The sequence below is a fragment of the Convolutriloba macropyga genome, chromosome 4 (genome assembly GCF_964194025.1).
Source record: "Convolutriloba macropyga chromosome 4, txConMacr16.3, whole genome shotgun sequence".
NCBI lineage: Eukaryota > Metazoa > Xenacoelomorpha > Acoela > Convolutidae > Convolutriloba > Convolutriloba macropyga.
Window position 1 is genome coordinate 48,174,775 of NC_134471.1, and position 13,617 is coordinate 48,188,391.

At 34.6% G+C, this 13,617-nt stretch overlaps 1 protein-coding gene across 1 annotated transcript in view; it reads left to right on the forward strand.

Moving 5' to 3' along the window:
• Positions 1 to 13,617, forward strand: part of LOC142338087 (uncharacterized) — a 230,832-nt gene that overhangs the window by 41,038 nt on the left and 176,177 nt on the right. The window contains exons 10-13 of the mRNA XM_075387719.1: positions 432 to 622; positions 1,098 to 1,163; positions 5,343 to 5,499; positions 9,537 to 9,784. Of these exons, the coding sequence (XP_075243834.1) occupies positions 432 to 622; positions 1,098 to 1,163; positions 5,343 to 5,499; positions 9,537 to 9,784 (662 nt within the window). The remainder of the gene's footprint in view (positions 1 to 431; positions 623 to 1,097; positions 1,164 to 5,342; positions 5,500 to 9,536; positions 9,785 to 13,617) is intronic.

Here is a 13,617-nt window from a genome sequence, read left to right on the forward strand (position 1 = left end):
ACATATATTCTAGACTTTTGGTTGCTCATATTTGGTTTCGACTTCTTGTCAGATGTTTTTGGGAAAGAGTAACTCTCAGGTTTTTGGCGGTAGTTTTAATCATCAGCAAATGTCATGCTTTTCTTGAGTTCCCAAGAAAATTGGGAACACCCTGAGAGTAAGATAACGGATAAAGATATCAATTTTTTGTGTTAATCAATGCTTTGGAGTGGTCGTTTTTGTTTTGGTATTGACTTCGAAGTGGTTTCAACAAGCAAAACAGTTGGTTTCAGTGGTGTCAGAACCCGAAAAAGGACTCGCCAGTTTAAGCAATGTTTTTCTGTAAAGCTGAAAATTCTGTTAACTTTTCTTATCTTCATTGTTTCTAATAAACTCATATTATGCAACATAGTTTACTGCAATGCCTCTCTGCTGACACGAAGGCATTTTAGGTTCATCTGCCAACAGTGGTTTGCATTTGGTAAATGTAAGCAGCGATAGGGGTTTCGAACCACACGTGATCACAATTGGGAAGGACGAGTGCGTGCTATGGAAGTGGGGAGTACTAGAAGGGGATAGAAGGGGAGTTCACTATGCAGGGGAGATGCACAACGTGTATAGGGTAGAACCACCCGATGACAAGGTACCACCCCATTAATTCGTATCACCTCATCAGAGATCTCATTTGAATTTTCAAATCTAACTGACCGATTTTTAACAATGATCGAATGGATTATGATGAATGGTTAAGTTGTGGTCCCCGTTCAAAATCGAGTTTGAATTTGGGTCGTGATGATTTGTTCGGTTGTCCCCTGTTCTCTATATTATCAAATGAACGTTAGATTAGAGGGGGGGGGGGGGGGGGGGGCTCAAATTTATGGCAAATAAGCTGGCTGATGGGATGGATTTTTGAAGTGCTCTTAAGGAATCTTAAAGTAATTCATTATACGTTAGATAGGACAATAGAACAAACGAGCACATATTTCGAAGAAATTTTATTAATGGTATAGCCACGTTTGCAATGCTCTGGTTTTTATTGGTATCGGATTTTGTTTGCCCGATACTTATTCAAATAAAACTAAATTGATCATTTAGTTCAACTGTTCTAATTTTTTCAGCTATTCAATTCACTCGTGAACAACGTCTCGGACTTCGAGGAGTGTCCACAAGACCTCCCATGCACAGTTTGTCTCTATAATTACTCATTGACTATAAATGTTTTCTAACAGACAATTTCATGCACAACCAAGTAAAGAATTCAATCCCTTTAGCCGAAACGGGATGGGTATCGTAAAAGATCCAGGGTGAAATTGCTAAACTTTTAGGATAGTGGATATTTGGGTACTATTGATGTTAAATTTTTTGCAACCATAGTTGAGCTTACCCGGCTATCTTGTACGACGTTGCAATGCTTCTCTAACAAATTGTTTAATTTAAATGTTTAACCTAAATGTTTTTAGTACAGTAAATGTTTTTACCAATACTGTTTTTACTACAGTATGTTTTTACTAGAGTATTGGTAAAATTTTCAAATCGTCATCTGCAAGCGTACGCACCTATCGAGTTAGACTCTGGGGCCATCTTGCAAGATGACGCGTTACCTTGCAATAGTTTTGAAAGACAACACACTTATTTTGAAAGCCTCATGCGGGTGAATTTGCCTATCTCAGAAAATCTTGCAAGAGCACTACGCGCTAAACACATATGCAATATCTTTAAAAATAAACGATAGAAAGATTAATAAACGATAGAAAGAATAATAGAAAGAATAATTCTTTCTTGATAGAAAGAATGCTTCCTCTAATGTAACACATAAACAGAAGCATTTGAAGCGATCATTTGCGATTGAACATTGAAACTATTAAGAACTATGCTTCCAAACGTAATGACTATAAGTACAATCAAAATATTTATTGCTTTTATTCTTAGATTAATTTTAGACAAAACAATCAAATTTAAAAGAAACAGTGTTGCTAAAGCTGAAAAACTTTGTTAAAAAATGTTCTTTGTTTGCCTATGCATCAATTGAGCGCTGACCAAACCAAAAAACCAACCTCAATTTTCAGATAATTCAAAACAGAGAGAGACCGCTAGGAGAAAACAGATTTCACAGAATTTTTTGAGTTACTAAATTTTTGAAGAAAATGTCATTGACGCATCAACATGTTATAGCATAGAAGAAAAAATGGCAACTTATTCAACACTGGTAACGTTTTCAAAATTACATAAACATTTTCAAGTTTACTTAAAGATTTTTAGAGATTAGCATTTTTAAAACCAATCGTTGTCAGTACCTATAATATACTCAAACAAACAGCCTTATGTTTTAATTTTTTTATTTTTTTATTGTTCTAGGCAGAAATGTTAAGCTGACTTCTTTGTAAATAAATTGCTTTGCTTAAATACGTGATACAGTTCAACAGATGAAATACTGGGCAAGTCTAAATCCAAGTCTTATTTCATTGCTGATTCAGAACTATGATTATGTCAGTTTTTACACTTGGCAGTCTAAATCCAAGTCTGGGCTGAGACTTGGCAAGTCTGATCCAAGTCTGATTTAAGACTTGGCAATTCTAAAACCAAGTCTGATTTAAGACTTGACAATTCTAAATCCAAGTATGATTTAAGACTTGGCAAATCTAAATCCAAGTCTGATTTAAGACTTGGTAATTCTAAATCCAAGTCTGAGTTAAGAATTGACAATTCTAAATCAAAGTCTCGGCTAGCCGAATAAAAAAACCGTCTAAAATAGCCGGGGAAACGTCGAAAATAGCCGAACAAAAACGTTAAAAATAGCCTCAACTTAGTCTAAAAGCTCAGATAAAATCAGGGTCCGTCAACGGCCCAGAAACAGCTGAAAACGGCCCAATTTGACCTTCCCGGGTCCCCTGGCATCAGTTGGAATGAGTTGGCACCAGTCTGCACCAGTTTCCAGGGCCCCCGAGAAAGTGCCCAAAAATAAATGCGAAGTCGTGGCCCTTTGTGAAATTTCTTTGTATTCGAAATTTTCACTCGAAATTTTTTGAAGTTTGTTTTGACTTGGGAATCAACTTCTGAAATGCACAATTTCTGAAATGCACAATTTATAAGGATGGTGGTCAACTTTCGGCGCAGATAAAAAGAGTCAAGGGAGTATTTCCTTGATAAAAAGAGTCAAGGATAGCTATTTTTATATAAATATCGAAATATTTTCTTAAATACAAATAATTGTCTGTAATATTTAAAATAGTTTATTAAACTCTGAATTAAATCATTTGTCAATTTCATTGTATTTGTTTGTGCTCTAAGATTCACAGAACAATTCTCCGAAGAATTGATTATTGTCTCAAAAAAATTTCTAACAGTACCATTTTTTGTAAAAAAGATTATAATATTATAGTTGATTAACGAAGAGTTTAAACGGCTTTAACGCTGTGAGAGGACAGTCTGTGATTTGCTTGTTCCCGCCGTAAAGTCTTACCAAAAGTGTTTTTTTGACTCATTGAGATTTTAAGTTTTTTAAAAAAATTTATTTCATTTTGGTACTTTTCAAGCAGATATTCATTTTCACAAAATTTATCTGAACATTTTTTTCTCTTTTCAATCCGTTTAGTTAGATAGTATTTTCTTGAACTGGCCCCCATTTTTTAGCCCCTCATAGGTTCACTAATTTCTTTTCTGTAAGTAGATTGTGGTTTGCCTCCAGGTTAAGCACGGGGCCCCCTTTTTTTCTGCATTTTCGAAATTACGGAGTTTTACACAAACCGTCTAGCAGCCTTTTTGCTAATGAAACCGTTCTGTAAAAGAACGCAGATACAAATACTGTCCTCAAATATTTCAGTTGTTTTACTTTACAGTTGTTTGAGAGGAAATACAAAAACTTGCGGTTTGTTCTATAGACTCAAATCTATACTTAAAAGTAATCACTTTCTATCAACATAAAGAGTTTATGTGCAACTGATTATTGACTACGATTTTTCGGTAAATGGTACTAGCATCAAAAATGCGCTAGAAACTCTAGCTAAGCTAGAGTCGAGATAATAGCTTTTTTAATTAAAAACGAAATCAGAACCAACCTCTGTACTAAGAGATGAACGAAATACCCATTGTGTTAAAAAGTTACTTTTTTTCCTAGTAATCAATATCTAAAGGAAAAAGTATGAAATCAATCTTTTGCATGGTCAGTCTTTTGCACTATGACAGAAAAAGGAACAAAAACTATTAAAGAAAATGTAAAAAAAAACGCGGCAGCAACCTTCAAAGTCAGTGGTCTTATCACTAAAAATAGGCCTTGGAAATTGAAAACTGCTAAACTTCATTCTAAAGTTCTACCTTGATTTGATTTTAAGAGTGCAAAACTTTGATAGTAGCGAGGAAAGCGTTCGTCGGAAAATTTTCAGAGCCAATTATTTTGTCAATTACGTCAAAATCCTAACCCTGATAAACCGATCTAAGCTAATTTTCTTCCCTCAACTTTTCTCACTCTTTATGTCCCCAATAACTTTTAGTACTCATACTTGCTGGCCTCAATCAACTAGGACAGTAAGGACTTTTTGATGACCTCACAAATTGGCTGTTTTTGTTTCTGTTGTAACACCTAACCTACTTGAAAACGATTTATTGTAAGAAAAATTTATCTGTTATGCCTTCTGGAAAACTAATGACGCTAACAAATTTTTGAAACAGTTGAATCAATAATTAATGTAAGATGTACCAAGGCTGAAGTTCGATACCAATACAAACTATGATCAAACCAAATAGCAGAAATAGACCATTGCTTTCTGAATGGTTCACAATTAACACTTTGTAATTTAAGATCAGACCTTTACCAGGACTTCGGTTCATGGTAAGACCTTGCCAGACCAAAATTAGCTTTGATCGTGAATTTCATACTACTTTTAAGTTGTAACTATTTTGTCGGTGTTGCGACTGTAATGTGACACCAAATTGGTTGCAGCCCGTATCAGTGGTTCATTGTGATGGAGACATCAGCCTTGGGCAACTGACAAATATCATTTCTACTAGGTTCTGACAATCAGTTACAAGAAGCATTAAAGGCCATTACTGAACTTCTGAGATCGGCAGCCTAATTTGGTGTGCAGGACACTTGACATTTGTGAATGCAATCGAGTTCTTACTTATAAAAATCGTATATATTTTTTCTCAATTTCTTTCTCAAATTCTTTAGAGATTTTTTTCATTGATTTTTTAGTGTTTGTTTCTATAATAATTTTTGTCCGTGTTTTCTTGTACAAGGTGGGACTAACAATTACAATTTATATTTGATATTATAAAGGTGTAAAATAGCTGAATTATAGACGTCGGCGTTCTACTTCTAAGGGAAAGAAGCAGTTGTTAATCGTTTTATTTTTGTTTTTATTTAGACTCTTCCTCTGCAAGTGAGTGGTGAGTTGGGCTTCTGCAGTGGAGACCCAATGGAGAGAGGTTCCTTCATGTTCACATTCCACAGAGCAGGCATATTCCACGTGTCATCACACGGCTGCCCCAAACACACTTGTGTCATCAATGTTTTGGACACAGGTAACAAGTTGCTCCTCCAATCATTGTAGCTAGATCGATTCGTTCAGCGCTTTAATTACTTGATGGAATCGAGGAGTGCTAAATAATGGTTACGTGGCTCTGCTTGATTTCACTGAGAACTTCTGGCGTCCACTGAGAACCGCTAAGCGGTTCGAGATATTAAGTTGGAATTTCGAATGACTTCTGCGAAGTATCGTAACGATCCTTAAAACATGAAACGTGCACGTTTTAAAATGAGGAGAGTCAACGGAAATCAACTTCTGGCTAAGTAGCGACTTCTGGCAATTAAACTTCTGCCACTGCAGACCTTCGGCATTTTAAAATGTGCACGTGAGTGTTTTAAGCTGTAGTTTCAGTATCTCATTCGTGTTCATGTAAACTCTTACCTATGTTGTCTGCCTGTACGTTAATTTTTAACTCTTACAAAAGGCACTTTGAACCGGAGAGCTCCGATCTATCCGCATTAGACTGCAAATCGTACACAAAAACAGGCATATTTGCTTGATTTTGTCGGGGTTTTTCACGGCCCATTTTTTAAGATTCGAGATAAAAGCGATCGTCGAAAACAGTGAGTAACACTGATTTAGTTCAATTTTGAAAAAGTTTGGAGACATCCATCACATTTGTATCCGATATGTGGATTTGAGCTATGGTCGAACAAAACTGCTAAAATCAGAAATCAAAGAAACCGTAATTGATTTTAAATTCGACAAATGTGCTTCATTTCACTAAACGTGGATTACAAAGGCAAATCGCTCATTTGAACGTACTCATAATAACGTAATTAACAAAATTTGGTTTCCCTTGGCTTAGATCAGTATTAATAAAATCGAGCACTCTAGCTATGGGCTACTTGAATGCAAAAAGATCGTGGAAAGTTGTGACGCAAAACGAAGGACAAATGAGGTGTTATCACATTTGTCAAGGATTTGGTCAAATCAGCCGCAAAAAGCCAAATTTACGTGGGGGGGGGGGGGGGGCACACGCCAACTGGATTAATTCAACCTTTTCACATTTGTGAAACTTAAAGAGCAAATCACATTGTTTGCTCAATGAACTTCATGCATTCGGTTGGAAACTTTTTTTGTTCTTCTAAGCCACCATTACGATAGAATTCGGGGCTCCCATTGTTAAAACGCTACATACTAACCTGTTATAATAGTTAATTCGTTGCAAAATCGTGTCAAAAAGAGCGGCAGTTTGTTATTTAAGAGATTTCGTGATCTAGCAAAATTTCGTCATAATGGAAATGAAATGAAAATTTTAGTTGAGAAAAATAGTTTAACCTTATTTAACTATTTTCTACTGTTTGTAAAATCCCTTTTCGGATATTGCAGTTTTTAAAATCCTGTAGATAACTGACATAGGGGAGCTAATGAATTCTTTACAGGTTTTAGTTATCACTGAACATATAGATATCGCACAAAAAGTTTTTCATATCTTTTAAATTTTTGGCTTACGCTTATCTTAATTGCTACATCATATGAATAAGCGTAAACAAACAAATCTTATCAACGTTTGCACCAATTCTTGTTATAGCAAAGTTCATATGAACAAAATTTTCATTAGGAAATCACTCTGATCAGGATTATTGCTATCCAGCCAAACAACATCGAATTCAAAAGTTCAACTCAAAGAGACCTTGGGATAATTTTCTTTTTGAACAAGGTATCAAGTGTAGATCATAATGATTCAACGCAGAACATTTGTTAAAAAAACTGGCACAATTTTGTCTAAAAGTCAGCATCAAGTTTATTATGATTAAAAATTAATGTTTTCAAAGTTTTACTATAGATAAATGGTTTGGTGTCTCAAAAAATTAACATTATAGCTTTTTAAAAAAATGCAGAGACGATATACTAAATGGGCATATAACATAACGAATGAGAAATCTGTGATGCAGAATAAATACTTAATCTTACTATGCATGGTCTTTTCCCATTTCAGTATAAAGGATTTTCCATATCTCATTTTTTTCTACAGAATTTTAGTCGCACAAACCATGCTGAATCCAATGGATAACTGGAATAGCAATTTTAATGTATCCAAGACTCGGGTAAGCGGAGAATTGCTAGTGCATGCTAGAAAGATAAACCAAAAGCGGCTGGAGATTTTTTGTTCAACTGCGAAATACAACAAAGGAACTTATATACAGTCTCTCTTAGTTCTAACCACAGCTCCATCCAATGCAAAAAGAATTGAAATCAACTTCTTAAAAAGAACTAAAATTTTTTATGAAACAAGTTTACGTTCTCTGGAGTGCTAAATGAGCAGTAACGGGAAAGTGAGTCTATACTAATGCATGTTTAAGTTCAACATAAAAGTAGTTTTAGTCGATGAGTTTTGTTGAAGTATAGTTTTCCCTGGGGAATTGTGTGCGCTCCACTACAGTTATTATTATTGTTATTGTTATTATTATTATTATTATTATTAATTTTATTATTATTATTATTTTTATTATTATCATTATTACTATTAATAATATTAGGATTATTATTATTATTATTATTATTATTAATATTATAAGTAATTTTTTATTATTATTATTATTATTAATAATATTATGATTATTATTATTATTATTATTTTTATTATTATTATTATCATTATTATTATTAATTTTTTTATTATTAGTATTATTATTAATAATAATATGATAATTATTATTATTATTATTATTATTATTATTATTATTATTATTATTATTATTATTATTAATATTATAATTAATTTTATTTATTATTATTATTATCATTAATAATAATATTATGATTATTATTATTATTACTATTATTATTATTATTATTATTATTATTATTATTATTATTATTATTATTATTATTATTATTATTATTATTATTATTATTATTATTATTATCATTATTATTATTAATTTTTTTTATAATTAGTATTATTATTAATAATAATATGATAATTATTATTATTATTATTATTATTATTATTATTATTATTATTATTTATATTATTATTATTATTATTATTATTATTATTATTATTATTATTATTATTATTATTATTATTATTATTATTATTATTATTATTATTATTACTTTTATTATTTTTAAGGGGAGCTTGTATAAATTGGCGTAAAATGGTCTGTCTCATGATACTCTTTGCTATTAGGAGGTGACGAAATCCAATCGTTTTTCAATGTGTTTTTTGTTAAACATAATCAAATGCAAACACAGTATGATGAGCCAGATTAATGTTTTAATCCAGACAATTGATTGTTAATATATCCTCAGTCGACTTCAAATGGTCATTTTGCAAGATATATCCCGAAAATTGGCTAGGGCAGTTCAAAATTTTCCGAAAATTTTTTAATGTTTGTTTTGCTCAATGGAATAGGAACAGTTTATGCTTAGCCGGCTAAACGTCTGTTGTTTTTTTAACATTGAACCACAGATATCTCATTTATTTTTTTCAAGTCATGTATCTTGGAAATTTTTGGCGCAAAAGGAAAGAAATACCATCCAAAGCAGCCAATGAGAGCAGAGCTTGTCTGAACCGAAATTGAGATAATCTCAGAAGATATCCATTTGTCTTGCAAGACAGCTATCGTCTCACAAGATCTTGCAACATAACCATCATCATGCATGATAACCATGTTTTGCAATTTAGATAATAGGCTGGCGGTTTTATTATACGCAAAATCAGTCAAAATCTGCAATTTTAGATGTAATCAAAGTGAATTTTTCATGAAAGTAGTTGAGAAACTTTGCTAATGCACTGCATCTAACGGCTAGCATATGAAATCTGTTTTTCAGCTGTCAAATGTTTGTTCAAGGTCTTGTTTAATTAGACTGAAGTATGATACGTATTTCGATCGTTTCAAGGGAAATCGCGACAGCACAAATTTCAAACGCAATGCTTATGTCATAAAACTATATGCTCGTCGAAAAGTAATCAAAATTTAATGCAACCGATTTTTTCATCTCGCTGATGCGGTTGTCCAATTAATTGAGCTCTCGTTCAAAATCAACTAATGGAAAATGCTTATCTGTTAATTATTTAAGGAGAAAAGGCGCCAACACCAAATTTGTCATCTTTGTCCGATTTAAAAATCAGCTCCTACAAAAACACCAACACAATAAACATCAACAACAGCAACAAAATCAGCTGCGAAAGTAACTTTAATTTTGGATCAGCTTTGGTTGTTGAGCTGGGTCACGTCTTAAAGCTTGCCGTGGAATCATGCCTGGATGACGTTGTCGTGCTGTACACGTTGGACGGAACAAAACCCAGTTTTAAAAGTGGTGTCAAAGTTAGTCAAACTGGAGATTGCATAATAATTTTACCATGGAAATTTCCTCCAAAATGTGAAATGCATTATGAAAACATTTATCCTAAATATGAGTGCCAAATTGTTTCGAATGAATCGGTAATTTTTAAGTGCAATATTTTATAGACCAAACTTATGGAGAATTGAGTGACTCTTTGGATGTCATGATCAACAGGTTCACCTTTAAAACATCATCGACAGCTCTGAAGACAGAAAAAAAATCAAATTTATTCTAAAATGAAAAAAGTTCACAAATTCAAGAACAGGAGCTTTATATACTATATAACCGAATAACGCAGAATGAATGACTCCCAAACGTTAGGTGTTAGGCTGAGTAGAATTTGGGAAATCTGATTTTTATCAAACAGTGTCGCAATTGAAAATCATGAAGCTTCAAAAATTGTTTACAAACAAATTGTTAGTAGGACAACTAACTTGCAATTCAATGCATTTGGCAAACCGGACATATATGAAACAAAATTGAGTGTTCTAGAAGAGCAAGTGCAACCTTGATTTTCTGAGAGGAACCAATTTAATAGAAAAAAGTTATCAGTTATTTACCTCTGCATGATCAAACTTGACAGGTTGATAATGTACACTGTGGGGCAGGCAAGTTTCTTGTTGTAACTTTTGGGAGAATTGTTTTAGGAGTACAGATGGGTCGAAACTAAAATTCCAAAAAAGCAAAACTCTTGAGTTAAGAGGTTGACATTGATTGGTAGCGTCAGAAGTCTGATACTGCTTTTCTCTTTGTTTTGATAGCTTTAACAGAAGTCAGCAATAGATATAGAAGGCGTTCAGGTCAACTGATTGTTCAATTGATGTCATACCACACTTTACGCAAGAAAGACTCAACTGAATTATTCCGTAGTTGCGACGTGAACAAATTCTTTTGTTTGGCAATAATTGTACGTTTTTGCTTGATAAGTTGTTAGGGGTAGACACATAAAATTACCAGAGCAGCGCCATAACAGACGTATGGCTTAGGAGTTCACCTGTAAGGAAATGGTGAAAAAAAACATTATGGAGAGAGCTGAAATAATTTATCAAAGATAAAACACTGGAGAACAACTCCGATTAAATCGAGCGAAATAGTTGAGAGTTATTTGAAGTACTTCTTTCGTAGAGTGATTTTGCGATAACTCAGAACAGTAGCTCTCATTTGAGCAAATTTGGTTTCAAAGATAAAATTGTGAATCATCTTTTATAATGAAACTCGGTTTTTGGATTCATTTGATAATCTGTTACGTTTTTCGTTTACTCATTCGAATCAATTCATTATTTCCCTTGAGCTGGCGAGAGCAGTGTGTGAACAAAAAAGCGCTCCAACAGAATTCTGAGAGCCATCAAAGCTTTTTTCAATTTGTTAGAGAACTGGGCAATACTGCGTCTCCGGTTAGCCAGCATTTGCGAAATACCGAATGCTATAGTGGCTCTCCTAGGTAGTCTTTTAGACAGTTGGAGTGGTTCAGAGGCTCTAGTGGTATCATTTCAACGTTGGACTTTGCGGGATTTTTTTTACTTTACCCGATGAAAAATTCTGAGGAAGATTCAACCTGTGCGACAACAATAGAAGAAAAAAACAAGAAACCTGTGTACGGAGTCGAGTTCGAGCGTGACTGAGGTGTGTGTGACAGAGAGAGAGAGAAAGTGTGTGTGTATGCGTGCGATAGAGAGAAAGAGAGTCTGAGCAAAACAATTTGCTCATTCATTTGTAGCTCTACTGGTGGTTCTGTTGTCACATAGCTTCCCTTTAGTATAGAAGATAGAGTGGGGAAAGACATAGTGAGAACGAAAGTTACGTGAGGCTGAGTTATAAAAGACCTTTGAGGTAGTGTAATAGTTTTTTGAGTGAAAAGAGTTTGCTTGTGAATGGTTGCTCAGATCAAGATTATTGTGAGGTCAGGTAGTGAGAGTAGTGAGAACTGAGACTTACATATAGGTAGAGAGAAAAAACAGAGTGTGAGCAATTTAGAAAAGACTGTTGATGTTATTAAGTGGCTTCCTTGCGTGAAGAAGGCCAGTGCAGAGTATCGCGAGCTTGAAACAGGCATTTGGTCAGCTGATACCAGGTAAGTGGCAATTTTCAGTGTAAGGCAAGTGGAGTGCGAAACAGAACGAGATAGAGAGAGAGAGAGAGAATGGGTAGTTTCCAAATGCTTTACTTTTGTCCCAACTGGAAAGCACTGGTCTGAGAGTTCGACTCTGAAGAAGAGCACGGGGAGATGTTTGATAATTAAGCAAGTAAGGTTCTACCACCAGCGAGCAGCCATTGTTCACTGTTAAAAAGTTAGTGAATTTTTAATTCCGGTAATTGTTGAATAAGAAGAGCAACGGAAATCAGGGGCAAAAGATGGACAATATATATGAAGTGGAGAAGGCGAGTACTCGTGGTTATCGAGGGTAGGTTCAATAGAAATGGGGGAGACAAAATTAGGAATTATTGACTGGAGTTCTTGCGTGCTTATAGAGTATTTTCCCTCAAGGAGTACCCTATCGGGAGGACTAAAAATTTTAGTATCTTGTGCTTTTAAACATATTGCATTTGAGGGAAGAATGGACAATAGGTTTGGCGATTTGCTTATTGAGAGATTAGGCGTTGGAATCAGTATGTGACTTTCCACCTGGTTTCGGGAGGTCATCATTGGGCAGGGCGGCAATGACTGGAGAAGGTGACCTTAATTTCTGAGATAAACGATTATCTTCAGTAGGTGCTTTGGAGCAAAATGGAGTGGGGAAGAGTAGGATCTGCATTAGTGGGTTAGTAGAACTATCCAATACACAGAAAGATGAAGTAAGTGAGGAGATAAGAAAATGTTTGTGAAATCTCAGACGAACGTTTCGAGACCAGTGAATTCAGAGTGTAATTAGTAAAAGCATATAGCTACAACTACTGAATAATGAGTAAGCAGAGGACCTATTTCAAAAAAGCAGGGAGAGATAAATGAAGAACAGAACGTAGACATTAAGTACAGGGTTGATGAGGAACTGGCAAGAAATTTTTGTGCTCATAACTGAAAGGCTGACTACGGTTGCGCTCTTGAGGAACTCTAAGAGAGCAATAGAACTAGTTGATCAAAAGACTGCGGAGAAAAACAGTTTGTGGGAGACAATGTTAGATGCGAAGCATGTAACGTGAACTCAATGTTAAGAGGCGAAGATAGAGAGAGCTGGTCACAAAACGGGGGAGGAGGAACGAGAACACGTTTTGTGTACTATGTAGACCACTTGTCGTTGACCGAGAGGGACTATGAGTCATACCTCATGAGTGGTTCTGAACACGAGAGCTGCGATGACAAAGACAGGAAGCGGAATTTGCCTCTGAGCGCAATGAGTTGCTTGGATGAACTCAAGAGACAGTGAGAACGGAGGTTAATCGTTGCGCCCGGGCTCTCATCACTAGCAGGTGGTCAAATTTATAGGAAGGATATTGTGTCCGTTCATATACTTTTTGCCTATGAATGCCTCTCTGAAGAAATTTTTCAGTTGTTTTGAGTTCTTGCTTGTTTTGGATGGGTATCATAAAGGTTTTTTGGATGATGCAAAGAGTCGACAAGTCTCTCACCTTACCAGCGGAAATGAATACGCGGACTAAGCAGGATCAAATTTGGGATGTTCCGTTGCAGAGCCAAATAAATTCAGACAAGAGGCAGGTTCAATGAAGGGTAATCCAGATGTTAAACAGTGTAATACACTCAAGCTTAATTGAAGTGTGAAGGGCGAGAAACGCGAGAAAACGTGAAAAAACCAATGACGACAATTTTTCCGCTGCGTGCATTAAAAAAATGTAAATGCCTTTTCGACAATCGATTCAA